At 64.6% G+C, this 23,547-nt stretch overlaps 4 protein-coding genes across 4 annotated transcripts; 2 read left to right on the forward strand and 2 right to left on the reverse strand.

The window, feature by feature from the left end:
- Positions 1 to 36: 36 nt before the first annotated feature.
- MNEG_4270 (hypothetical protein) lies at positions 37 to 1,793 on the forward strand (the record flags this gene model as incomplete). The annotated part of the gene is made up of 4 exons (XM_014047250.1): positions 37 to 152; positions 311 to 475; positions 709 to 842; positions 1,165 to 1,793. 4 exons carry the CDS (start codon positions 37 to 39, stop codon positions 1,791 to 1,793), a joined length of 1,044 nt encoding a protein of 347 aa, XP_013902704.1.
- A 796-nt stretch (positions 1,794 to 2,589) lies between these two features.
- On the forward strand, positions 2,590 to 5,584 carry MNEG_4271 (hypothetical protein; the record flags this gene model as incomplete). The annotated part of the gene is made up of 10 exons (XM_014047251.1): positions 2,590 to 2,682; positions 2,826 to 2,887; positions 3,049 to 3,125; positions 3,244 to 3,521; positions 3,750 to 3,983; positions 4,197 to 4,289; positions 4,435 to 4,564; positions 4,725 to 4,868; positions 5,110 to 5,192; positions 5,378 to 5,584. 10 exons carry the CDS (start codon positions 2,590 to 2,592, stop codon positions 5,582 to 5,584), a joined length of 1,401 nt encoding a protein of 466 aa, XP_013902705.1.
- A 456-nt stretch (positions 5,585 to 6,040) lies between these two features.
- On the reverse strand, positions 6,041 to 17,775 carry MNEG_4272 (hypothetical protein; the record flags this gene model as incomplete). The annotated part of the gene is made up of 27 exons (XM_014047252.1): positions 6,041 to 6,748; positions 6,849 to 7,226; positions 7,408 to 7,596; positions 7,775 to 8,071; positions 8,249 to 8,458; positions 8,609 to 8,788; positions 8,976 to 9,237; positions 9,646 to 10,052; positions 10,248 to 10,289; positions 10,456 to 10,686; positions 10,895 to 11,108; positions 11,492 to 11,640; positions 11,810 to 11,915; positions 12,086 to 12,261; positions 12,537 to 12,803; positions 12,961 to 13,320; positions 13,538 to 13,870; positions 14,020 to 14,559; positions 14,755 to 14,949; positions 15,095 to 15,119; positions 15,288 to 15,472; positions 15,717 to 15,956; positions 16,170 to 16,364; positions 16,508 to 16,786; positions 17,008 to 17,269; positions 17,472 to 17,689; positions 17,716 to 17,775. The coding sequence occupies 27 exons, from the start codon at positions 17,773 to 17,775 to the stop codon at positions 6,041 to 6,043; spliced, it is 6,708 nt and encodes a 2,235-aa protein (XP_013902706.1).
- Positions 17,776 to 19,659: 1,884 nt separating this feature from the next.
- Positions 19,660 to 22,839, reverse strand: MNEG_4273 (Kinesin-like protein KIF11; the record flags this gene model as incomplete). The annotated part of the gene is made up of 6 exons (XM_014047253.1): positions 19,660 to 19,890; positions 20,089 to 20,307; positions 20,582 to 20,875; positions 21,034 to 22,059; positions 22,232 to 22,436; positions 22,652 to 22,839. 6 exons carry the CDS (start codon positions 22,837 to 22,839, stop codon positions 19,660 to 19,662), a joined length of 2,163 nt encoding a protein of 720 aa, XP_013902707.1.
- Positions 22,840 to 23,547: the final 708 nt, after the last annotated feature.

Consider the following 23,547-nt stretch of genomic DNA (forward strand, 5'->3'; position numbering starts at 1 on the left):
ACCCTGGAGAATGCGTACCTGCGCTCCAGCCTGGGCATGGCTGACGGCCTGTCAGGGGTGCTGGTCAACAGGGTGCAGCCCACCAGCCCCACCGCCCGCGTCATGAAGAAGGGGGACGTCCTCCTGGCATTCGACGGCGTCAAGATAGCAAAGTGGGCCCATGGGGGAGGCAGCCTTTGGAGGGCTCTGAAGCTGGGGTCAGTGGTCTAGTGCCCGTCACTGGATTGTCCTGCCTGTGTTTCCAGCGTGTTGATGTGTCACGCAGCCCCCGCCAACCCTTTCTGCCCGCCCCCTCCCATCCCACCCGCAGTGACGGCACTGTGCACTTCCGCTCCCGCGAGCGCATCTTTTTCACCGCCCTCATCACGCAGAAGCCCACTGGCTCCACCGCGCGCCTGAGTGTGCTGCGTGACGGGCAGCTGGACGAATTTGACGTCCCCCTGCAGCCCCTGCAGACACTCGTGCCCATATGCAAGTGAGCAGTGGCCGCTCGCACCTCCCACTCAGGGCTTTTGCCAGCTGTCAGCGGTGCTGTAACACGCCCCAACTGTCTTGAACGCGCTGTCAACCACAACTGCACGACATGTGCGCTGTCTGCCCCGCAATTTCGCACATCATGTGCGCTAGCCGCTCACAAGCCATGCCTCACCTCTGGCGCCGTCCTTCAAATTGCACCTCCCCCCCTCCCCCGCGCCCTCCTGCATCAAGGTACGACGAGGTGCCGTCATTCCTGATGTACGCGGGGCTGGTGTTTGTGCCCCTCAGCCAGCCCTACCTCCACGAGTTTGGGGAGGACTGGATTGCCAACAGCCCGCGACGACTGGTGGAGAAGGCCCTCAACGGTGGGGGGGCGGGGGTGGGACTCTGTGTGTGTGTGTGTGTGTGCGTGTGCATGTGTGTGTGTCTCTGTGTCTGTGTGTCTTGGAGGGAGCATTGGGTTGCGCAATTGGTAGGGGGCCGGAAAACATCGAAAGCAACCTGAAGGTTGTTTGCGGGTGCAAGATCACACGACTGAGGGCCTCCTGCCGCGGGGGCCTGGGAACAAGGCGGCCCAGTTCCCTGGGGCGAGCAGCAGCCACCATGCACAAGCCAGCCACCGCCCTGCCTCCGCCTTGAAGCCCCTTTCGCTTCTCCCCCCCTTTCCTGCCCCCCCCCTCGCTCCAGGCCTGATGCAGCGCCCCGAGCAGCAGATTGTCATCCTGAGCCAGGTGCTGGTGGACGACGTCAACACGGGCTTCCAGGGCTTCCAGAACCTGCAGGTGCTGCGCGTCAACGGGGAGGAGGTGCTCAACCTGAGACACCTGCGCGCCCTGCTGGCGGGCTGCGACGCGCCCTACGTGCGGCTCGACCTGGAGGACGACCGCATCATCGTGCTGGACAGGGCCGCCGCCGACGCCTCCACGCTGCGCATCCAGCAGCGCTACAGGGTGCCCTTCCTGGAGAGCGCGGACCTGGGGCCAGGCACGGGGACAGAGGGGCACGCCAGCGCGGCAGCAAGCGCGGCAGCAGAGGGCGCGCGCGTGTCGGAGGTGGAGGGCAGCGGGCCGGAGGTGGAGGAGAGCGAGGAGGAGGAGGGCGAGGAGGAGGCGGAGGAAGAGGCGGGGGCGGAGCGGCGGAAGCCGGCGCCTGTCGAGCCGGCGCCCGTCGTGGCCGCAGCGCCGGCGGGTGACCCGGGCGTGACGCGCAAGCGGCGGCGCAAACAGAGCTTGGAGGGCGGCGGGCAGCAGGCGCAGCAGCAGCAGCAGGCGCAGCAGCTGGGCGGTGGTGATGGCGTTGGCGGCGGCCCTGAGTGATCGTTCTTGACGGGCTCGGCAAGCAACTCAGGCGTCGTCCTTGTACCATTGCAACCGTATGCAAAATCCAACCTTTTTGACCATTTGCTATGTTTTCTTGCGTACAGAGTGTAAATGCCATGCATCGAAATTCCCGCCTGTTGGTCATGGGCATCGGGGCCCAGGACCCTCACGGGTGACGCCGCTGTGCTCGCTGCCTGCCTGAATCTACACATGAGAGGACACACGCGGGTCAGGCAGTGCCTCAAGCTGGATTATGTATGATATCTATGGGGCGATTGCCCCCTCCAGACGTGGGCCGCGTTGCCTGGCTCAGAGCGCCCTTGGGCTCCCCTCTCTGCTTTGCATGATGAGAGGGTCAACCAATGGCGCTCGGACGGCCAGTGGTAGACAAGCGGCACAGGATGCCCATATGCAGCGCAACGTTCTTGTACTATACATACGCACCTCAGTCATTCGCGTAATTGCGGATTTGAGTTCAGCCGCGATCTTGAACCCACGGCCGCCCAGGCAAGCGCGAATCCAGGTGGGTGCGGGGATCGTACACATGCCCAAGGCTACACCGGTGGCTTATCTCCGCGCAGCGGACTCTCACGCGTGGGGTGGCGTCACCGGCAGGGTCACCACCATGACGCAGGCCAGAGCCAATAACCGGGCAGCGCTGTCGGCCGGCGCCCCTGCTAAGGCGGGACCCGTCGGATGCGAATTGATGTACCAAGACAGCCAACTAGTTCAATGGCATAAGGTCTCAATGCTCCTGCACGCCCCTTCCTGCGCTGCGTACAGGCGAGCCATCATGTGGCGGTCACAGACCCTCATCGTCGCCCTCGCCGCCTGCCTCATGGCAGTGGCGCCAGCCCAGGCAATCCTCAACAACACTGTAACCCAGGTAAGTCACATATTTACGCTACCAACAGCATCCTGTCTGCATCAGTCGGTTTGAAGGCCCCTGCACTGCCCCTCATCCCACCCACCTCGTCACGCTGTCACACAACCCATCCCTCCTCGTCTCTTGCTCGCCCGCATTCGCAGTGGGAGGCGCAGGCGCAGCAGGCTGTGCGCTCTATTGGGATCCAAAACCAGTTGTCCAACAGGTGAGGCGGGTCTGCTGCGGGTTGCTCTACGCCCACCTGGCAGCCGGAATCAGATTGTCCGATGCCCTTCTGGGCCAAGGGCAGGGCCAAGCAATCATGTGTCATCACTCTGACAAGTGACCTATCTCTCCATGCCGATTTCCTCCAATTGCTGCCTGAAGGCTGTACGGTCTGGTGGCGCTGGCCCAGTTGCACGCCATCGAGAAGCTTTCCACGCTCGACCCCGTCATCGCTGCGGGTGGGCATGATCCCTGCTGATCCGGCCGAGCTATGCACTTCCACCGACACCCCTCTCAACCCCAAACTAACCCTGCCCCCTGCGCCCTGCGCACCCTGCTGCATGTCAACCTCACCAGGTGGTGCTGGTCACGCGGTGCTGTCCATTCTGTTCCCCTCGAACCAGTCTGCCGAGTACGACGGGCTCCTGAAGAAGCAGCTCGACGCCGCCACCGGGGGCAAGGCCCTCACCGACGCCCAGAAGGCTGGCCTGAAGGCGGCCGCCGCCCTGGCTGGTGACCTGGTGCGCAACCACACCGGCGGCGCCTCCGCCGAGTACTCGGGCTTCAAGTTCGGGGCGCCCGGCCCCTTTGTGTACCAGCTCGCCCCCGGACAGAAGTACGCGCTCTACCCCCAGGTGCGCTGGCTCGCGGGGTGGGCTGAATCTGCCTGCTGTGGCCCCTTGACATTGTGCTGGGTGTGGCTCAAGCAATTTGCTGTGCCTCCTGCTATGCAAACAACTGTTAGTGCAATGCACTGCGACTGCCCCAATGCGCGCATGCCAGTCAGCTGTTGCGATCGACCCAAGCGCCTGGTTCGCGTGTCATCCTTCCCCTCTACTCCCCTGTGCCTCTTTCCCCAACAGCTCGGGAACGCCAAGCCCTTTGTGGTGCCCCAGCCTGAGCTGTCAGCCATCGTGACCAACACCGACGCCGCCAAGGGGCCCGTCTTCAAGGTGCCCCCGATCTCGGACTACGAGACCGCGCGCAAGCTGGGCGCCAACACCACCGACAAGGCACTCGGCGAGACCGCCCTCTTCTGGGCTGACGGTGCCAACACCTCTGCGATCAGTGGTCACTGGCTTGACATTGCGAAGAGGGTGAGTGCAGTTGGGCGAGCAGGTGAAAGCCCGCATGTTGGCAGGGTACTGAGAGCTGAGGTGAGCTTTGCCTGCATGGACTCCAGCGCAAGGGAGGGACAACTTGAAGAGAGGGCTGTGGAGTCACGACCCAGAGACGCAAACTGATTTGGGCGCGGTCGTCAGCTAAAGCCTGCGCACAAACCCTCGGTGGCGCGCCCCTCTTTCCCCAAGGTGCTGCCCTCCACCCTGAGCGTCAAGGACAGTGCCCTGTTCTTTGCCAAGGCCTTCACAGGCGCCTGGGATGCCAGCATTGCTGCTTGGAAGGTGAGGCTGGTGCACCAGGATGTGATGGGCTTCGCATGGGTCAACACCATCCACCCATGTGTACCACACCAGATAGATGTTCCCAAGTTTCACAGTCCTCAGTACCCACCACCACCTCCACCACCACCTTCCCCAACATCTTTAGATCAAGTACTCCACCCTGCACTGGCGCCCCGTCACCGCCTTCCGGGCCGGCTACACCGGCCCCGACGGCCCGGTTGCAGCTGACAAGGAGTGGACTGGCTTCCTCACCAGGACCCCGCCCCACCCCGAGTGTGAGAGACGCTACTGTGCATGGCCAGCGTCATGTTGCTGCATATGTAGGGTGGAGACCTCACAGCTAAGATATTCATTGTTTGCTTGGACGCAACCCTGGCTCGCCCTGTAATCAAACATCGCCCACTTATCATCTTTGAACCTTACCGCCCTCTCCAGACCCCTCCGGCCACCAGGCCACCGTCGGTGCGCTGCTGGAGGCGCTGGTGCGCCAGCTGGGCACAGACAAGGTGGAGTTCTCCATTGGCAGCGAGGGCACCCCTTTCCTGCCGGAGCGCAAGTACACCGATCTCACCACCCCCGGTGGGTGGGGTTGTATGTGGAGGCGTGTGTCACTGACGCAACTTTTTGCCAGGCGCTCATGAGGTCGTCGAGGAGTGCACTGGCACCAGCTCAAAAGAGCCTAGTGGGACATCCAGCCGGCGATCCAACCAACGCCAATGCGAGGGTGACATGTATCCGGGGTTTGTCTGTGTGCACTTCTGGCACGATTGTCCCGTCCTTTCTGACATGACCGCCCGGTGTCTGGTGAACCCCTCTCCAGCCGTCGAGGTTGGTGACAGCCGCCTGTATGGTGGAGTGCACTTCAACACGTCCAACGTCGACGGCCTTATCGTCGGTCGCGTGGTGGGTAATCAACCATGTTGTGTTGGTTGTTGGCAATGTGCTAGTGTTTCCCTGCGTGTCTGCGCACGCTGCACCCTGGTCCAGTTCTGAGCGCGACCCACCAGTCCCCATGCATGTCCAGGTGTTCATGCGCACTCCGGTGCCGCTCACAAGACTTGTGCTCCCTCCCTCCTTGCGGGCTGCAGGTCGCCAGCAAGGCGTGGGACTCGCCCTTCTGGAACACCAAGGCTGCAGCCAGCGCCCCAGCCAAGGCCAGCACCCCTGCGGCCAAGCCCAGCGCGCCCAAGGCTGGCAGCCCGAAGCCCAGCGCGCCCAAGGCCGGTGCATCCCCCAAGCCCGACGCCGCCAAGCCCGCTGCCCCCACGGACAAGCCTGCTGCCACCAAGCCTTGAAATCGCCCTTGGCGTACTGGGCTGCCTCTGTCGCATCGGTGAAGCTTGACTTTACCTTTGGGTACTGACAGTACTGTCCTTCTTTTCCAGCCCATGTTCCGCTTGTAATTGACGTGTGCTGTGTCCACACAGTCCCGTGCCACCTTGGTGATGTTGATTGTGGCGCTACAGCCCGTCTCGCACGTCGTGCGAAGCTACATGTTGCTGCACCGGTGCACACAAGACACTGCCCACTTCCCCGTCCCCCACACACTGTCAATTTCAAAGACTCCACGACATCGCTTTCTCCCGCGATTCATTTGGGCATGTTGACCAATTTCGGAAACGCATCGTCACAGGCACCAAGCTCTGTAACACTTGCGGCCCCCAGCAGACCATGAGTGGCCAGTCACAGTTGGGTTCAAATGTACTCAAGGCAAACATATGATCCTTGATTTGTCTGGGTCAGCTGACTGACTATCTGCTGCCATCGCCCCGGAGCAGCGATGGTCCAGGAGTGAAGGCAGCCCGGCGCAGCGTCCCTGCCTGCAAGCCTGCGCCCCTGGTGGCGGGCGGCGCTGACAGCAGCATCGAGTTGCGGCGCGAGGGGCTCTGCAGCTCTGTCACGTCCTCCAGGGCGCGCCGCACCCGTTCCTCCCAGGCCCCCAGCAGTGCCTGGTGACCCTCCAGCCGCCGCTTCACGTCTGCAAGCTCTCCGCGCGTGCCCACCGCCTCCAGCGCCGCTGCAAACTCGGCGTTGGACTGCTGCAGCTCCAGCAGTTCGCGGCCCAGGGCGGACACGGTTGCGTACGTACTGCGCACGCGCTCGGGTTCGGCCGCGTCCGCGGCAATGGTGGCCAGCACGCGCTCAAGGCGCTGCAGCCGCTCTGAGCCGCGCGCCGCTGTCTGCTGCAAGCTGGCAAGCAGGGCGCTAACTGTGCGGTGCTGGCGGCTGTTGATGGTCACTGGGGCGCTGGCGGACAGGTCGCTGGGCTCAGCGGCCAGGCCCACCTGCCGCGGCGGCGGCAGCGGCAGCGAGGGGGCTGGAACTGGAGATGGGGGCGTGGCAGTCGCCGTTGCGCCTGCGGACGCCGCTGCTGCCTGCGCAGCCGCCATCTCGCGGTCGTCCAGCGCCCGGGAGCGTTCCTGCAGCGCGGGATTGAGGACGGCCGGCTGGTGGACGTCCTGCTGCGCTGCGCAAGCAGCTGAGGACCCTGCACCCCTGCAGCTCCCAGCCCGCGCGACGTGGCCAAGCAGCCCCCAGCCTGCCCTGGTTACACCCCACCTGGAGACTGCTGCGCACGGCCGCCAGCTGCACTGCATCGCGCTCCAGCCGCGCCGCCAGCCCCGCCAGGTCGGCCTCACGCGATCGCAGCACAGCCTCAGCGCCCTCCGCCGCCGTCGCCCGCTCCTGCGCGCGCCTCAGGGCCTCCTGCTGTGCGCGCACGCGTGCCTCGGCGTCACGCACATCCCTCTCGCGCGCGTCCAGGTCGCTGGCCCCGGCCGCCAGCTGCTGCTGCAGCTCTGCGCGCAGCGCCTCCAGCTGGCGCTCCTTGTCGGCCAGCGCCACCCCCTGCTCCTGCACCACGCGCAGCAGCCGCGACTGCTCCGCCTCCGCAGTGGCGCGCCACGACAAGCGCTCCCCCTCCAGCTCTGACCGGATCTTGGAAGGTTGTTTGGGATGTGGGTGCAAGGGAAGCAAGGGGACATGTTTGGGCGGCAGCGTAATATCCTGGTCAACAGGCCCGCCTGGCCCTACACGAGGCGTTCCCAAAAAGGGCCCCTTCCTTGGTCTCGTTTCCGCAGTCCACAGTGTCACACCCCGCAGGCCCCGGCCGGCATACCTGGCCAAGCTGGCGCTCGCGCTGCTGCAGCTCCTGCCGGGCCGCGTCAAGTGCCGCCTCTCGGGACGCCAGCTCGGCAGCACGGGCTGCGCCTTCCTTGCTCAGGGCGTTGGCAGCACTGGTGGAGCGCTTCTGTGCCAGAAGCTCGTCGCGCAGCTGCGCGACACGCGCCGCCTCCTCCGCCAAGGCCTGCAACGGTGCAGGGTGCACACGCCCCGGGAGGGTGATGATTCCAGTGCCAAGGAGCTTTGTTCTGCTGGCTCTGCAACGGGGCGCTGCTCTTCAACTATTTTGGTGGTGCCCACCCAGCTTGATCAAAGTGCTGAGCTGCCGGCCGCCTCTCGTTCCCGAGTCAAGTCCCACCCACCTCCTTCTGGGACTCGGCAGCCTCGGCCTCCACCCTGAGCCGCGCCTCCTTGGCCGCCAGCTCACCCCGCAGAGCCTGTGCACGCACCAGGCCCTCGCGCTCCGCCTGCAGCGCCGCGGCCGCAGCCGCCTGCTCCTTGGCCTGGGCCGTCACACCGGCGCTGCGGCGGGCCAGGGCCGTCTGTTCTGCCCGCAGCTCTGAGCGCAGGGCGTCAAGCTCGGCCTCCGCCTGGTGCGCGGCGGTGGGGCCGGCGGCGGGTGGCGGCGGCGGAGTGGCGGAGGTTGCATGAAATGACCGCTGGTGAAGACTGCAGGACAACACAGGAGAGGGGCCTTTCCCATTGGGATTGCAACGGCTGCATTGGCAGCAGCGCAGGGTGCAGAGCTCCGGCGACGGGCTCGTCTCGCAGATTGCTGTCAGCGAGCTTCACACGCTCGTATCCGTTGAAGCATCCCCCACCCAACACCCACCCACCTGGGCCAAGGAGTCCTCCCGCGCCTCCAACTGGCGCAGCACCTCCGCCGCCCCGCGCCGCTGCTCCTCCAGCGCCGCCCGCTCGCGCGCCAGGCTGCTGCGGCCTGAGTCTGCCGCCTGCTGCTCCGCGGATGCGCGCACGCGTGTGGCGTCGAGCTCCGCCTCCAGGGCCACCAGCTGCTGCCGCGCAGCGGTGACGTCGGCGCGCGCCTGGAGCGGGTCGGGAGCGGGGCACCCTCGTGAGGAAAGCGTGCTTGAGCGCGCACCTGCCCCAAACAGTGTTGAGCCGCAGGCAGGGCATGGCATGGCAGGCGCCGTGTCCTCCATTATACCCAGCCGACAACAGGCCCCGGCCTCTACCTGCTCTCTCTCTGCGAGCGCAGCGGCCGCTGCGTCCCGGGCGTCTTGCAGTGTGTCCGCAGCTGCTGCCTCCAGCTCTTCCAGCTCCGCTTGGCGCGACTCCAGGCGCCGCTGCCACATCTCGAGGCTGGAGCGCTGTGCCGCCAGCTGAGCCGCCTCCTGGCGCGCCGAGTCGATGAGCTGCGGCGGCGTGGTGCGGGCAGCCAGGTTGTGTAGCGAGCAACCGTGGCTGTGGCGGCAAGGGACTGCGTCATGCAGCGCGGACACCACGATATGCTGCTCACGCCTGTGCAGGGCAGCAAACCTGTGAAGGTCTGTCCAGCAGCACCTACCCAGCGTGCCCAGCGGCCGTTCCCCTCGCGCCCACCTGCTGCGCCTGCTGCTGTGTGGCCTTGGCACGGCTCTCAGCCTCCGCCAGCTTGGCGCTCTCCTGCTGCTGCCGGTCGCGGGCCGCCGCCGCCGCATCGCGCAACCCGCGCTCCTGCTCCGACAGCGCCGCCTCGCGCTGCTTCACAGCCGCCTCGCGCCTCGCCACGTCCTGCTGTGTGGCCTCCAGCAGTCGTGCCTGCAGCTCCAGCTCCGCGCTGGCGCGCACCTCGGCGACCTCCATCTCACTGGCCAGCTTGTGCCTGGGGCGGTGGTGGGGTGGTGATGGCATGGTTACAGGGAAGTGGTGAGGTTAAAGGGGTGGGGGGGATGAGGACAAGCAAGGGTTGGGGTGGGGTGTCTGGGGGGAAGGGGTCGGGTGTGGGGTCGAAATGCGGGATGATATGAGTGGGACAAGGCGTGGGGTGAGGGGCCAGACGATTAGTGATGTGTGACTGATGAGTTGTTGGCAAGTACCGCCATGCCCATGATAGCTCAACGCCCAATGCAGGCACTTTTACTTGCGACTGCATGGGGCATGCAGCTCATGTAGCGGGCAGACGCAGATGCGTTCCTGCATACATTGATCAACACACCAGCGCCCTCTGCGATCTTGTCCTCCGCTTGGCCACCCGCGCACCTCACCGCATCCCACCTTGCCACACTCTCACCTCTCCGCCGCGAGCTCGGTGCTGACGTGGCTCCTGTGGGCCGCAATCTCGGCCAGCAGCCGCTCCTGCTTCGCACCCAGCTCAGCCGCGCGCTCCTCCAGGTCGGCCGTCACGCGCCCCAGCAGCTCCTCACTGCGCGCACGGTGCGCCTCCAGGCCGCGCCGCATGCCGGCCTCCATCGCCTCCAGGGTGCGCAGCGCCTCCGCCTGCCGGGCGGCGAGCCCGCGCTCGGCATCCGCAAGCTGCTGCGCGCGCGCTGCAACGGCGGCCTCGCGCGCCGCCACGGAGCGGGCCGACTCGTCTGCTGCGGCACGCATGGCCGCGGCTGCCTCGAGGGCTTGGTGCGCGGCCGCTGCGTCCTCCGCCAGGGCGGCCCCCTGGCGCTCCAGGTCGGCCCTCTCCGCGGCCTGACAGGGCCCAGGCGGCAGGGTGCAAGGTGGGATGCGGGCGGGATGTGGAGGAGAGAGGTGAAAAAGGGCAGCCAGGGAGGGTCAGGCCAGGGGAGAGATAAGCTGCGTGAGGCAGGCAGTGGCAGCTGACCGTTGGCGCACTACCATGACCCTGCGAACCCCTGGCTGGGGTTGCGTCCTGCCCTCGCCCACCAGCGCCGCCTCCTGCTGGCGCAACGTGTCACGCGTAATACCCTGCGATGCGCAAATTGAGGGACAGCCTGGGAACACGCTTGCCGCACACCACCATCTCCTGCAAGCTCGTGCCTGCTGGCCAGGCACTCATATGCTGACCAAATGCCCAAAACACACCGCCCAACCCTACCCGCGACAAATGTGCCCACAGCTTGCGGCCACCCACCTCCTCGTGCGCGGCCTGCCGCGACCTCAGCTGCAGCTCCAGCTGGGCAGCCCTGAGCTCCGCGTCACTACGAGCCAAGGCCTCCCTCAGCGCCCCCAGGTCCGCCGCCTGCTTGGCCAAAACCTCCCCACGCTGCTCGAGCGCCGCTGCCGTGCGCGCCGCATCGGCCTGCGACTGCTCCTTGAGGCGGCCCACCTCTTCCTGCAGCCGGACACGTTCGGCCAGCAGACCCTGTTGCAGTGGGTTTTTGGGGAACGACAATCAGCCCGGATCAGACCCAGGTTCCTACCCGCACCCTGGAAGAAGAGAGCCCTCAAGCCCCGACGCATGAGAGAGAACAGGCCATGCCTATCTGGTGCAACGCACGTGAGCCCGCAATCAAGGAGGTCCCCTTTCCCCCCCAACCTACCAACACATAAGTACTCTTCAGCCCACCCACCTCAGCGTCCTTCTGTGACAGCGCCCGGGCCTCCTCCACCTGCCGCTGCTGAGCCGCCACCGCCGCCTTGTCTGCCTCTAGGGCCGCGACACCCTCCTCCAGCGCCGCCAGCTGCTCGTGCAGTGCCGCCTCTGCCTCCTCAAGAGCCGCCACGCGCTGCCCCACCTCGGCATCTTTCACAGAGAGCTCCTCCATCACACGCGCTCTGTCCTGCCTGCGTTTGTTGTGAGGGAGCGTGTGAGAGCGCGCGCGTGAGCGTGTGCGTGCACGCATGTGTGTGTATGTGTCTGCATGCAGGTGTGTGGTTGTGTGTGTGTGTGTGTGTGTGTGTGTGTGTGTGTGTGTGTGTGTGTGTGTGTGTGTGTGTGTGTGCTTGTGCGACAACATGCGTGTGCGCCACATGTGCCTGCGTTGAGAATGAGTTGTGGCAAGCGCCGCAAAGGCAAGATGAACATCATCACCGTCCCAGGTCGTCGCAGGTACAATAAAACGGAGTTGCCCTCACAATGCTCAAGCAACACGCCCGTTGACAGCTGCAGCAATGGGAGCAACCCCCCAGGAAAAGCTCAAAGCCCCCCTCTGAGGCCCCTGCCCCACCTGAACGCCGCCATGGCCTGCTGCTCCACTGCCAGCTGGTGCTGCTGCTCCACCAGCCGCGCACGCTCACCATCCACGCGGTCCTGGGCAGCCTGCAGCCGTGCCATCGACGCCTCCAGGGCCGCTTGCCCCTGCGCTAGCTGATCAGCCTTTTGGGAGGGGGAGGGGAGACGAGGAGAGCAAGAAGATGTGAATCATGCAGGCCAATTAACAGGCTACCAAGAGCTTCCCTCCTCACTGCTGTGCCATTTTCGTGCAATCCAGTTCGGCAAGCAAACAGTGGCTGCCGATGCTTCGACGGCGTCTACCCAACCCCACCTTGACGCGGCACTCCGCCTCCCTGGCCGCCAGTTCCACCTCCAGCCGCGCAAGGGCTTCCGCCTTGGCCAGCCGGGGCTGCAGCTGAGCAGCATCGGCTGCCAACCTGGCAGCGCAGGGTTAAGAACAGTTGGGGGAGGGTGTCAGGCACACGCCCCCGAAGAGGGGTGCACCAGAGATTGAGGGGGATACGCCGTGCTGCCGAGGACGACCGCTGCCAGCGCGCCCTTCACCAGGGCGCTCAGTCTTGTCCCTGCGCGGCCGTCTCAGCCCTACCTGCTGGCCTCGCCCGCCAGCTCGGCGTCCCGCCTGTCGAGCGCTGCTGTGCGCTGCCGGATGTCTGCCTCGCTGACGGAGAGCTCGGCCGTGCGCGCAGCCAGCTTGCGCCTCTCCCCCTCCAGCTCAGCGAGCTGCTGCTCAGCGCGGCGAATCAGGACCGACTGCTGCTCCAACTGTTGGGTGATGGTCGCATTGGGGAGGGTGGGTCACAGGAATGGCCAGCATTGGGTTGAGGATGCACGCTTGGTGTGATGGGTCTGGGGGCCTGCCGCTGCTCCATCCCAGCATGCAGCTCTGTTGAAGCTGTGTTCTCTGCCCCAGGCAGGCCCGCACGTGCAACCAAACACACTGCTGTACCGCCCACCGGCGGTGGATTTGCACCGCGGCCCCCCACTTCACCCAACTCCAACACACGCTACCACGCCTCACCCTGCGCCGCCCCCCTCACCTCGGCGGCCTTGGTCCCGAGCTCGGTGCGCGCCTCTGACAGCTCGTCCTGCGCAGCCCGCACCGCAAGCTCGCGCTCCTCCACATCACGCAGCCGAGCCGCCGTGGCCGTCGCCGCCGAGGACGCCTCCTCCGCCGCGTGCGCCCCGGCCTGCAGCTTGGCCTCCGCCGCCACCTGGGCCTGGCCCACCCGGGACTGCGCGGCAGCGAGCTCCTGACCGGCGGCCGCCAGCCTCTGCTCAGCTGCTTCTACCGCCTGGCTCTTTTCCTGCACTGGCAAGGTGGGTCGTAAGGGGCTGGTCAAATGCAGCCAGGGCCAGGCATCCAAAAACGCATGGGCCCCCGCCGTGCCAGCCACAACGCTATGCCACAGTGCTGAAGCAGAGTCGGGGCGCCCAGCCCCCCTCGTGGCGTGGCGCGCGCACCGTGAGCTGTGCCGCGAGGGCCGTGAGGTACTCGCGCTCCTTGGACAGCTCAGCCGCCAGGACGTCCAGCTGCCCGCGCCGGGAGTCACTGGAGCGCACGTCCGCGGCCAGGGCCACGCGCTGCTTCTCAACGTCGCTGGACAGGGTGCGCAGCGCCGCCGCGGCAGCTGCCTGGCGCGCCGCCTGGAGCTCCAGCTGCACCGCCCAGCGCTGCATGGCGCCCTCACGCTCCAGCAGCGCGGCGCGGCGCGTCTCCGACACCACCGCCACGTCCTCAGGGGAGGCTGTGGGGTCGAGCAGCACCGCGCTGCTGGCGCCGCGCCACCCGCTGACTTCCTGCAGCTGCCGGGGGACGCGCTCCTGGGTACCAACAGGGAGTGGTGGTGGTCGTGGGTGGAGAGCGTGCGGGAACGATGACGAGCGGGATGGGTTGAGCCATTCAAAGGACAAAAGCGTGAGGCGCTTGAATTAGGGCGGTGTGTGCACGTAAGTGCGTGTGTGCATGCATGGGCGTGTGTGTGTGGGGGGGGGAGGGGGATTTCTGACATGCGTGTCCCCAGGGTGGCCCCCGCCGCACCCCAGGGGACGTGTCGGGGGCGTTGCCCAGCGCCAGGGCGGCAGCCTGCTCCTGCAGGTGCGCCCAGCTGTCACGAGCCTGGGCCTCCCGTGCGTCCAGAGCCGCCTCCACCGCTGCCAAAGCACGGCGCGCCGCCTCAGCTGCCCTGCGTTCTCGTGCCGCGTCCTCTGAGGCGTGCGTCGCTGCTTCCCGCGCCGCTTTCACTTCTGTGGCCGCATGCTCGATTCGCTGCTGCTCTGCCACCAGGCGCCGTTGGGCCTCTGCAACCGCGTCGGTGGCGCGCTGCAGCTCGCGTTCTCGCTCGTTGGCTGCTGCCTCGCGCTCGCTGGCGGCCTGGCAGTGGTCGTGACAAGGCGGAGGGGCGCGCAAGGTTGACCGCTATCCGTGACAAGTGATTGGGCAGTGACCCACAGAGACTCGTTGAACGCAGGTCCCCATGCCCTCATCTTCGCCGCTGCTGCCTCCAGGACAGGCCAACTCACCGCAGTTGCCGCGGCTAGGCTCTCCTGCTTCCGTGCAACTTCCCGGCGGCTCCCCTCCAGCGAAGCTTCCCCTGCCGCAAGCCGCGCCTCCCGCCCCTCCAGCTTGCCACGCTCTGACCGCGCCTCCTCACGCAGCGCCTCTGCCTCGCGGACCTGCGCCGCCACGCGCGCCTCGGCCGCGGCCAGGTCGCGCGCCTGCAGCTCCAGGCTGCGGCGATCCTCCCCCAGCCGCTGCCGCTCCTCAGCCAGCTCGCGGCCGCGCGCGGAGAGCTCTGCGTCCAGCGCCCGCAGCTCGGCCTCCCACCGCCCCAGACTGGCCTCCTTGTCGGCCACCTCGCGCTGCCGCCGCGCCTCAGACTCCTCAGCAGAGCGCGCCCGCTCCCGCAGCGCGGCCTCCGCCGCCGTCATCCCCTTGTCCCGGGCGTCCAGCTCCTGCGCCCTCTTGCCCGCCTCTGCCTGCGCCGCCGCCCTCACCTCCTCAAGCTCCTGCTGGCGGCGCTCCAGGCGCTGCTGCCAGTCGGTCATCACCGCCTCACGCTCCTGGCGGTCGCGTCGCGGACAAACCAGGGCATGGCCGCCGCAGCTGTCAGCCCGGTGCACAGACGAGGCTGACGCAATGCGCAATTTCCCAGTGAGGCCCACCCACACAGACCCCCTCCATGGTCCCGCACCACGCCCTGTGCTCACCCCGCAGCAGCCCCACCCATGCCAATGCAGAGCCCCAGTCTCTCGCACCTTGATGCTGCGTGCCGCCTCCTCCCTAGCGTCGCGCATCCAGCCGCGGAACTGCTCGCGCTCCGAGTCCAGCAGGGCGCTGCGCTGCTGCAGCTGGGTGCGCTCCGCTGCCGCTGCTTCTGCTGCTCGCCGAGCCGCCTCAACCTCTGCTGCCAGCTGCTCGCGCTGGGTGTTTAGGTGTTGCTCCTGGGCGGCCTGGCGTCAATGGAGTTGAGGGAGTGCAATGTGAGGCACGCAAAAAAAGGATGATGCTTGCTCATAGATCAAGCCTCCATTCGTTGTTACCAAAGCTCACGTCTTCTCCCTGCCACCCTGCCACCTTTGCCGAGAGAACACCCACCAGCGAGTCAGCAACACTGTGCAGCCTGCAAGTGAAGATGGGAGGTGGCCGTGGGCATGGCAATGCAGTGAGTAGTGTACATGGCTGCATTACAAATTTGCCAAGGTGGTGCGCCTTTGGGACGCCTCTCCTTGGCTGCAGGCATCGCGCCGTTGGTGGCCTGCGGACCCCTTGCATGCTCCACGCCTCACACCTGTGCTCCTCATCGGAGGCGGCCTGCCGCAAGCCCTCCAGTGCGGCCTCCTGCTCCGCCACGCGCCCCTCCCAGGCGCGCAGCCGCTCCTCCTGCCGCCCCAGCAGCTCGTCCAGCTCGGCAGTCAGTCGTGCCCGGTCCTCCCCGAGCTTGGCCTCTCGCGCGGCCAGCGCATCTGACTCCAGCTGCGGCAAGGCACAGGGACAGGGGCAAAACGCAACGTTGCCTGATTGCGTGCCGGTGAGCTAGCGTGGGTTTTGCATGCAACGTATACAGTGACACGTGGTACAGGGCAAAGGTTTGCAGCACAGGGTGGCTGCCCCCTGTGACTTGACCCCTCACACCAGGTGCTCGGCTGTGCGTGGCCAACGCAGATGGACAGCAGCGACCAGCGCCCTGTTGCTGTGCCCCGGCGGCCCAGCCCCGCACCTGCTGCAGCCGCGCCCACTCTGCCTTGTCCTCCGCGATCTGGTCCAACAGCACGTCCCTCTCACGAGACAGCCCCGCAACCTGGCTGCTCAGCTCGTCCCACTTGCGCCGCAGGACCATCACCTCAGCATGCCCCGCCTCCAGCGCCTGCTGCGCCGCAGTCTCCGCCTCAGACGCCTCCACTTGCGCTGTGCCTCGCACAGCAGCCAGGCGCTCAACATCCTCCTCGGCCGCCGCAATCTGCATCAAGTAAAGCATCAATGGTCGGTCAGGGGCATGTTGGCGACAATGCAGCCAACGCGCAGGCGCTGGTGCCAGTAAGTGTTGGGGTGTGATTCCAACTGAATGCGGGCTGATGGGCCATGCTGGCAAGCGCATGGTACAGTGGAGTGACACCCGACGAGGGACCGCCGGCTGTGCAGGCATGCTGCTGCCGCAGCTTCCTGGCCGCACCTCGCGCTCCAGTGCCTCGAGCCTGTCGCGGCCCGCCAGGTAGTCGGCCTCCGCCTCACGCACCACGCGCAGGCTCTCCCGCGCACGTTCCTCCAAACGTGACATATCTGCCGCCGCACGAGCGCGGTCCTCCTGCAGCCGTTCCTGCACTGCGCAAAGCTCCTGCTCACGCGCCTGCAGCGCAGCTTCGCGTGCCTGCCGTTTGTTGGGGGGTGAGGGAGGGCGAGAAAAGGTTGAAGAGGGAGAGGGTGTTGAAAATACCTCATCATGCAAGCTCTCAAACTACGCGGTTGCAGACGAGGATGCCCTAGCCCCGCGTATAGCACGAGTGGCTGCACCTGGAGGTCGGCGACGATGGCGGCACGCCGCTCCTCAAACCCCTCAGCCTGGTCCCGCAGCTGTGCGGAGTCAGCCTTGACGCGGCCGTACAGCTCGTCAAGCTGCTGTTGCCGCTGCTGGGCCCCTGCCTGGGCCTCCTCGGCCTGCTGCTGCCGCTGCTGCAGGCCAGCTTCTTGCGCCGCCAGCGCCGCCTCGCGCTCGTGGTGTTTGGCAGCCAGGGCCTCCGCCTCCAGCAGCCGCTGCTCGCGGGCAGCCAGTGCTGCACTGGCATCTCGCACCTGGCAGCGGCCGGCAGCGCATTGCAAGGCGGATCCTGAGCCCACCTGCCGCATCACACAGGCAGATTTGCACCACAACAATTCTCCCGCTGGCATTCTGGTATGCAGGTCGCCCCGCAAACCAGATGGTTGGCTGCAGCCCGACAGACAGCACCGTTACGGTCGGCATTGCCCCGTGCGGCATGCATTCGCCAACCTAAAGGTCCCGATGTGCCACCCACCTGCGCTTGGAAGGCCTCGAGCTGCTGCTCAAACTGCGTCCGCTGCAGCGCCATCTCAGCCGCGTCCTTGTCCAGGGCTCGCGCCCTGCCCGCCGCCGCCTCACGCGCCGCCGCCACCGCCGCGCGCTGCTCCTCCAGCTCGGCCGCCCCAGCCGCCGCCTGGGCGTCCACCGCGCTCCTGTGCCGCTGCAGCTCGTCCCTGGCGACGGCCTGCAATTCGCATTGCTGCTGCGCCAGCCGTGCGGCTTCCCCCTCTCTCCGCCTGCGAACGGCGGGTCATTGGCCAAGCAAAGAGGGCTGATCGGAGCGCGTGCACGGCTGCAACGGCCGACTGCAGCGTCAGGGCTTGGGCTGCCCTGAAGCAATGGCCATGCTGTCATACCTGGTGGCAAGCCCTCTCCCACCGACCTAATGCAGCCGTTCCTTCCAAGTCCTGTGAATCTGTGGCCACCCCCCCTCAAAACCTGCTGGCCTCGTCCAGAGAAGCCCGCGCCTCCTTGAGCCGCGCGTTGATGCGCTCCAGCTCGTCGGTGGCGTCGGCCGCGGCCCTGGTGGCCGCTGCCGCGGTGACGGCCGCCAGCTCAGCGTCTCTCTCATGCCGCCGGCGCTCCTTCACCAGTAGGCCCACCTCCGCCTTCAGGCCGTCCACCTCCAGGGCGTACCTCTGACGCGTCTCCTCCACCTGCCGCAGCAGCGCCTTGGACGCACGCCGCACCAGGTCAGCCTGCTGCCCGCCACCACCGCCGCTGGCCCCACGGAGGTCGCCATCGCCTGCCAGGCTGGAGACGCTGGACTGGTCTGTCGCCGCCAGTGCCAACAATCCCGTAGGCTTGAAGGCAGGCGACAGAGCGCGGAGCGATTTTAGGTTGTCAGCGCATGCCGCCGGTTGGCGCGGGTGACTTTGCAGCGGCATGCGACGGCGGCGGGGGCAGCAGCAGCAGCAGCAGCAGCAGCAGCAGCAGCAGCAGCAGCAGCAGCAGCAGCGGCAGCAGCAACAGGAGCAGCAGCACCTGCAGCAGCTGTCACGCATCAGAAGCACCAGGGTGCGGCATCAGCACCCCTGACACCATCCCCTGACCGCTCGCCGCCATGCTGTTATATACCGATACATGAATTTTCTCACCGGTTCCCGGAAGCCCAGCTCTTCTGCGCCAGTCGTGCTGCTCCCCTTTCGCGCGGCGTTGGCAGCTTGCCTGCGCATGCCGCAGCCAAGAGACCGGGACTATTGGCCGGCCTTGTATATTTCCCGCGCGCGAAGCTGACGATCGCCTGCCAGCTGGCCGCGTCCCTTCCTCAGCATCGTTGGTTGCGTGTTGTCAACTTTCAAAAGCGCGAGATCTGCCGATGCACCGTGGTACGGTAGTCCTTGGAACGCAACGTGATCAAAACGACACGAGCAGCTCAATTTTGGGTACGGAATGGCGCTGAGCCGCGCATCAGCAAGCGGTAGCGGCCCCGCCGTTTGCTGCGCCCATGTGGTCAAAGCAGCGTGTGAGTCAACTGGCTTCAGTGGTGTCAGCCTAATTGGCGAAGCATGCCGGTGTGCACGCCAAGGAATGTTCACAGCCTGATGAAGCGGCCTATAGCCCACTGGATACGAATACCCCTGCTCAACCAACAGCTGAAGCGGACGACAGGATGCCACAAAATGTGCTTTGCTGCTGCTGTTGGAAGTAATCGACCCCTTGCCATAACACAAGGACGAGCACCGTGCAGCTGAGTCTCATCATGCTCATATTACAATCTTACTATTCACAGCGCATCCATCAACCACATTAATATGATGTATGTATTCTTTCGACAGCAAGTAAAGAATGTTTTGTAGGTGAGTTGTGAGTGATCAAAAGCCATTGACCTGATAATCAACCTCAAAGACCGTTTGTGCTTCAAGAGGCGCCGATCTGTGTGCAAGATGTCTACACGCATCATGGTGTTTTTTGTGTGAGGGCGTGTGAGGTTTTTGTGTGGTGCTGTGGTTCCTGGGTGATACAAGCCTGTCTTCTGCGCGCCCGCCAAGTTGCGTGCCGTGCCGCTCGCCCTGGCCAAACATATGGTGCTTCTGTGTGCAGTGCCGAGCTGCACATGGGTTTGTACAATGGGCAATATCATGCGTTTCTATGGGCCATACCTGTGTGCTGGCAAACACGGGTGCTCCCCAGTTCACATGACATTGTGTCGTGTCAGCTGAGCAGCACATCGTGCACAATGGCCACGACTATGGCCAGGAGGTGGTCATGCGAGTTGTGCACAGCTTTGCAAAGGTCATGTTTCAGCAGAGCCCCAACCACAGCACTGCTGGCAGCTGCGACGTTGCCTGCCGTGGACTCTTTGTCAGCCACCCACAGGTGCCTCAGCAGCGTTTGCCACCCGGTGGGGTTGTCTCCATGCGTAATTCCAAGGGTGCTGCAGGCCGCCGCGAGCTCCCTGTAAGTGCAAAAACGAAGAACGCAACGGCAGACACAACCTTTTTGCTGGAATACAGGCACACGGAGGGGTGGTGGGGTGGCATGCTCGCATGCACATTGTCAGGCATTGCTCTCAGCCACCAGCAGCGATCAACCTGCTGCCCCCCGCGCAATGCCTCGTAACTCAGTCTTGCTCCCTCGGTCATTCAAGCAGCACGCCTCACTGGAGACTGCATTGATGAACAGCTCACCAGTCAGACAGGCCTGAAATGCCAGCTATGACCAAGTGGCTCTCCTCCTTCTGGAGCAGATCCACGGCACGGTCCCGCAACGGCGGGTTGGCCTCGTACAGATCACGCAGGCCCGCCATCAGGCCCACATGGGCGGTACATTGCGTATGCACATGCCACGATGGGTGCAGCACCACAGCCGCACGCAGGCCGTGAGGCACAGATAGCGTCGCCCAGCTGCTCAAGATCTGCCGCGGATGGAAAATGGTATGCTATCACAAGCCTACTTTGAACTGTATGGAATTTATGATTGGCTTTTCTGTACTCGAACTCACCTGTGAGCATAAGCAGGCGAGGTGCAAGAGCTGATGCCAATCCATCCTTTCCATGTTGTTGCCCTAGTCAGCTTGTTTCTGGGTTTGCTCCGCCCATTCGTCCCGCCACACCTGGTAATGCAGCTCCTGCAGGGGCATGTTGGCCAGCACCTGCAGCTTGTTGCGCCTGTCCTGGCCGCTGCCCAGGTGCCTCGCCAGCCTTGCCTGTAGATCTGCTGCCCGCGTGCGCACGTTGGCCACTTTGGTGCGCAAAGCGGCGATGGTGTTGCTGCTTGCTTGCAGCTGGCTGTCCTGCTCACTGACCAGCGCCTGCAGGTCAGTCACCTCCTCCTGCAGCTGCGCTCAAGTATCAAGGTTGCACAGGCACGCGGTGGAGGCGCCGGATTCTCATGTCGTTGAGTGACTGGCAAAGCAACATGCTGCATATAGGAGGGAGTGTACATCAGCTCGAGCGCTGCAGTGAGGCACGCACAACGCCGTGTTTTCGCACATTGAGTTGAAAGGTACATGTTTAGAAGGCCCGCACCTCAAGGCTCAAGTTCAGCAAAGGTTTCGAGGCCTCGCATTTGCAGCATCGCCCCTCCTGGCTGTGCTGCACTGGTACTGTTGTCAGCTCTCCGCTGTGCAGGCTCTGGTGCTCCGCCAGAATTGCCTCGAGACGAAAGAGCTGCTGCGCCAGGATTGCCGCTTGCTGCTGCTGCTGCTGCTGCTGCTGCTGCTGCTGCTGCTCCTGCTGCTCGTGCTGCTGCTGCTCCTGCTGCTGCTGCTCCGGCCAATCCAGACTGCAGTCTTTGCCAGAAGGGCAGGTGGTGTTGCTGCAGGACAGCTGGAGAGTCCCTTGAAGCATTTGGCGTATGCCCGTCAGCACCTCTAGGCATGCTGTCAAAGAGCCCGTTGCCTGCTGAAAAGATTTGTGATGCCAAAGGGTAAGTTGTTAGCTGGGCAAGTGTAAATGTATACAAATACGATGTGATTGAGACATCCTGCAAACGCACGAACCCTGCAGTCCCAACACCAATGAGCCATACAAAAAACCAGGCAGCAGAGGATCCTCACCTGCACACCCTGCAGGGCCTCGACTGCCTGCAGTGACGCCTGGCTTGTGGCACACAGCTGCTCCACCTGCTCCTGACACCGTTCCTTGGCCTCTGTCAGCTGGTCGTGCAGCGCCAGCGCATGGTCGCGATATGCCTGCGACTCGCTCTGCGCCTCCAGCAGACCCACCTCAAGACCCTTTAAGCTGCTGCTCCACTGCCCAAACTCCTCTTGCCTGGCGGCCACCAGCCTTGCGACACCCTTTACCATCAACTGATGCCTTGCCTCCTGTGCATTCAGCTGCAAATGTGCTGCCGCTACCTGCGCCCTCAACCCGGCTTCCTGCTGCTTCTGCTGCTGTACCTCGCCCCTCTTCTGCTGAACTAGCCGCACTAGCTGCCGGATGATGTGTTCAAGCAGTGACGCGCTTTTCGCCACCTGCAGCGCCGCCTGTGCGCCAGCGCTGGACAACAGCCCTACTCCGCCTTCACTCTTGGATGCCCTGCAATGCCGCTTCCTCACCAGCGACGCACCCTCTCCATCATCCTCGTCGATGACGTCGAGCTCAGGCATGCTGCCTGGTGTTGTGAAACGCCGCCACACGTGGCCCACCTGGTTGGCCAGGCCGACCCGGCCGGCAACGGGCGCCCCCGTGTGCACCTTAATGGCATCGTCTTGTTGAGTGTGTGTGGTCAAGGGAATACTGGATCCGTTGCCACGGCTGCCAGGCTGCACTTGCCGCAAAACAAAGGTTGACCCGACGCTGTCCGTGCCGCTGCAACCACTGTTGAGCGCCTCGCCACCACCCTCTGAAGTTGTCCGCTCTGCAGCAAAAGCCGTTCTTGGAGCTGCTGCGTCATACATGCCGCTGCAGCTGCCGCTGCCACTGCCGCTGCTGCGCTTGAATGTCAGCCGTGCATGCAGCCGGTTGAGCATTCCCATGGAGCCTATGTCCACGGACAGCTGGGCCTTGAGCGCCTCACACTCAGCGGTTTGTACAGTCAGAGCTTGCCGCAGGCGCTCCAGCTCCCCGTGCATCGCCATTACCTGCAGAGGGGAGGGGCACGGGTGCAGGGTTGGGACCCGTGTCCATCCGCGCTGCAGGTAGCAAAGCTTGGTGCCTCAATGTGTCAGGCCCTACTGCTTTACCCAGGGTTGACACTTAAAACTCAATTCTCATGTGGCCATGCTCAGATGTGCTGCGATTGAGGATACATACCTGCTGCATCGAGTCTGCCGGCGCCTCCAACGCCACCATGTTGCGTTGTGGCGAGCAGACGATGTGCGCCGCGCGGGCTGCAAACTCCAGCGTCACTCGTGTCTGCTCGAGGTGAAAGCCAGGCAGGGGCGTCGCGCATGCCACAATAGCCGTGCGCGTGTTGCCGCCCAGGGCATCCTCCAGCAGCCGCGTCAGCTTGGAGTCTCTTTGCAAGTAAATGCAGCAGGAAAACATGATGTGCAGCGTTAGCGGCGTTTGGACGACATGCATGCAGCCAAGTCCCATTTCAAATCACCAGCATATAAACTACGTCCCAAGGGCTATGTTGTCATAATGCGCTGCCAATTCAGCGCAAAATGACATGTTAGACCATGCATCCTTGTTATCATTGTTCATGGCGCCGCCCTTCACTTGACATACCTGTAGGGGATGTGCACTTTGCGGCCCTCTGCCCTCTGGGCCAGTGCGTGCACCACGTTGCCCAGGCACAGCAGAGACTTGTTGATGTTGAGCGCCTCACGTGTCGGCGCCTTGCTGTCCGCACTACCACTCTTCTCAATGCGCTCGCTGCCCGCCAGGTCCACCAGATTCAGGGTGCCGATGGCCATCCCCCGCGCAGTAATGATGCTGCCGCTGGTGCCAGCGACAGCTGTGGTCGCAAAGTTGTCTGCAGGCGCCAGTTCCAGCACCTCAAGCCGTAAGCGCACGACCAGGTGGGAGCGGCTGCTGTGGAACTCGGCGCGCTTTTCCCTGACAGCGCGGCGGCCTTGGCCCCGGTGACGAGCTCGATCACATCCTCCTTGCTGGCGCACACCTGAAAGGGATGAGTGTCGCATGCGTGCGTGCATGCATGTGTGTATGTGTGTTTGTGTGCGTGCGTGTGTGCGCGCGTGTGTGTGTGTGTTTGTGTGTGTGTGTGTGTGGGGGGGTACGTGCGCGTGCATGCGTGCATGCGTGAATGTGAGGGGAGGAGAGTGTGTGCATCGATGGCGTGGCAGGGACGGAGGCGGGAGGTTCAGTGAGGGGCTAAACAGCATTGGGGAGGGTGCGAAGCGGCTCAAGATCACAAGTAGAAGGCTGCAGCAAAGATGCATTTTATCCCTTCCAGTCCTTTAGGTACCACCGCCCTGAGATGCCATAGCTAAGCAACATTACTTCCACCCACCAGTTGGTGGCGCGTTGCATTGCATTCCCTGCAAGCCCCACCCGCGTGAGTAGCCGTTTGCGCTCACGCGTTCTCGTGCGCCGTCCAGCACGACACCCTTGCCTTGATGCGCCCGTCTGAGCGTGACGTCCCTGATAGATAGATAGATAAG

Source organism: Monoraphidium neglectum (genome assembly GCF_000611645.1).
Source record: "Monoraphidium neglectum strain SAG 48.87 unplaced genomic scaffold scaffold00585, whole genome shotgun sequence".
Lineage (NCBI taxonomy): Eukaryota > Viridiplantae > Chlorophyta > Chlorophyceae > Sphaeropleales > Selenastraceae > Monoraphidium > Monoraphidium neglectum.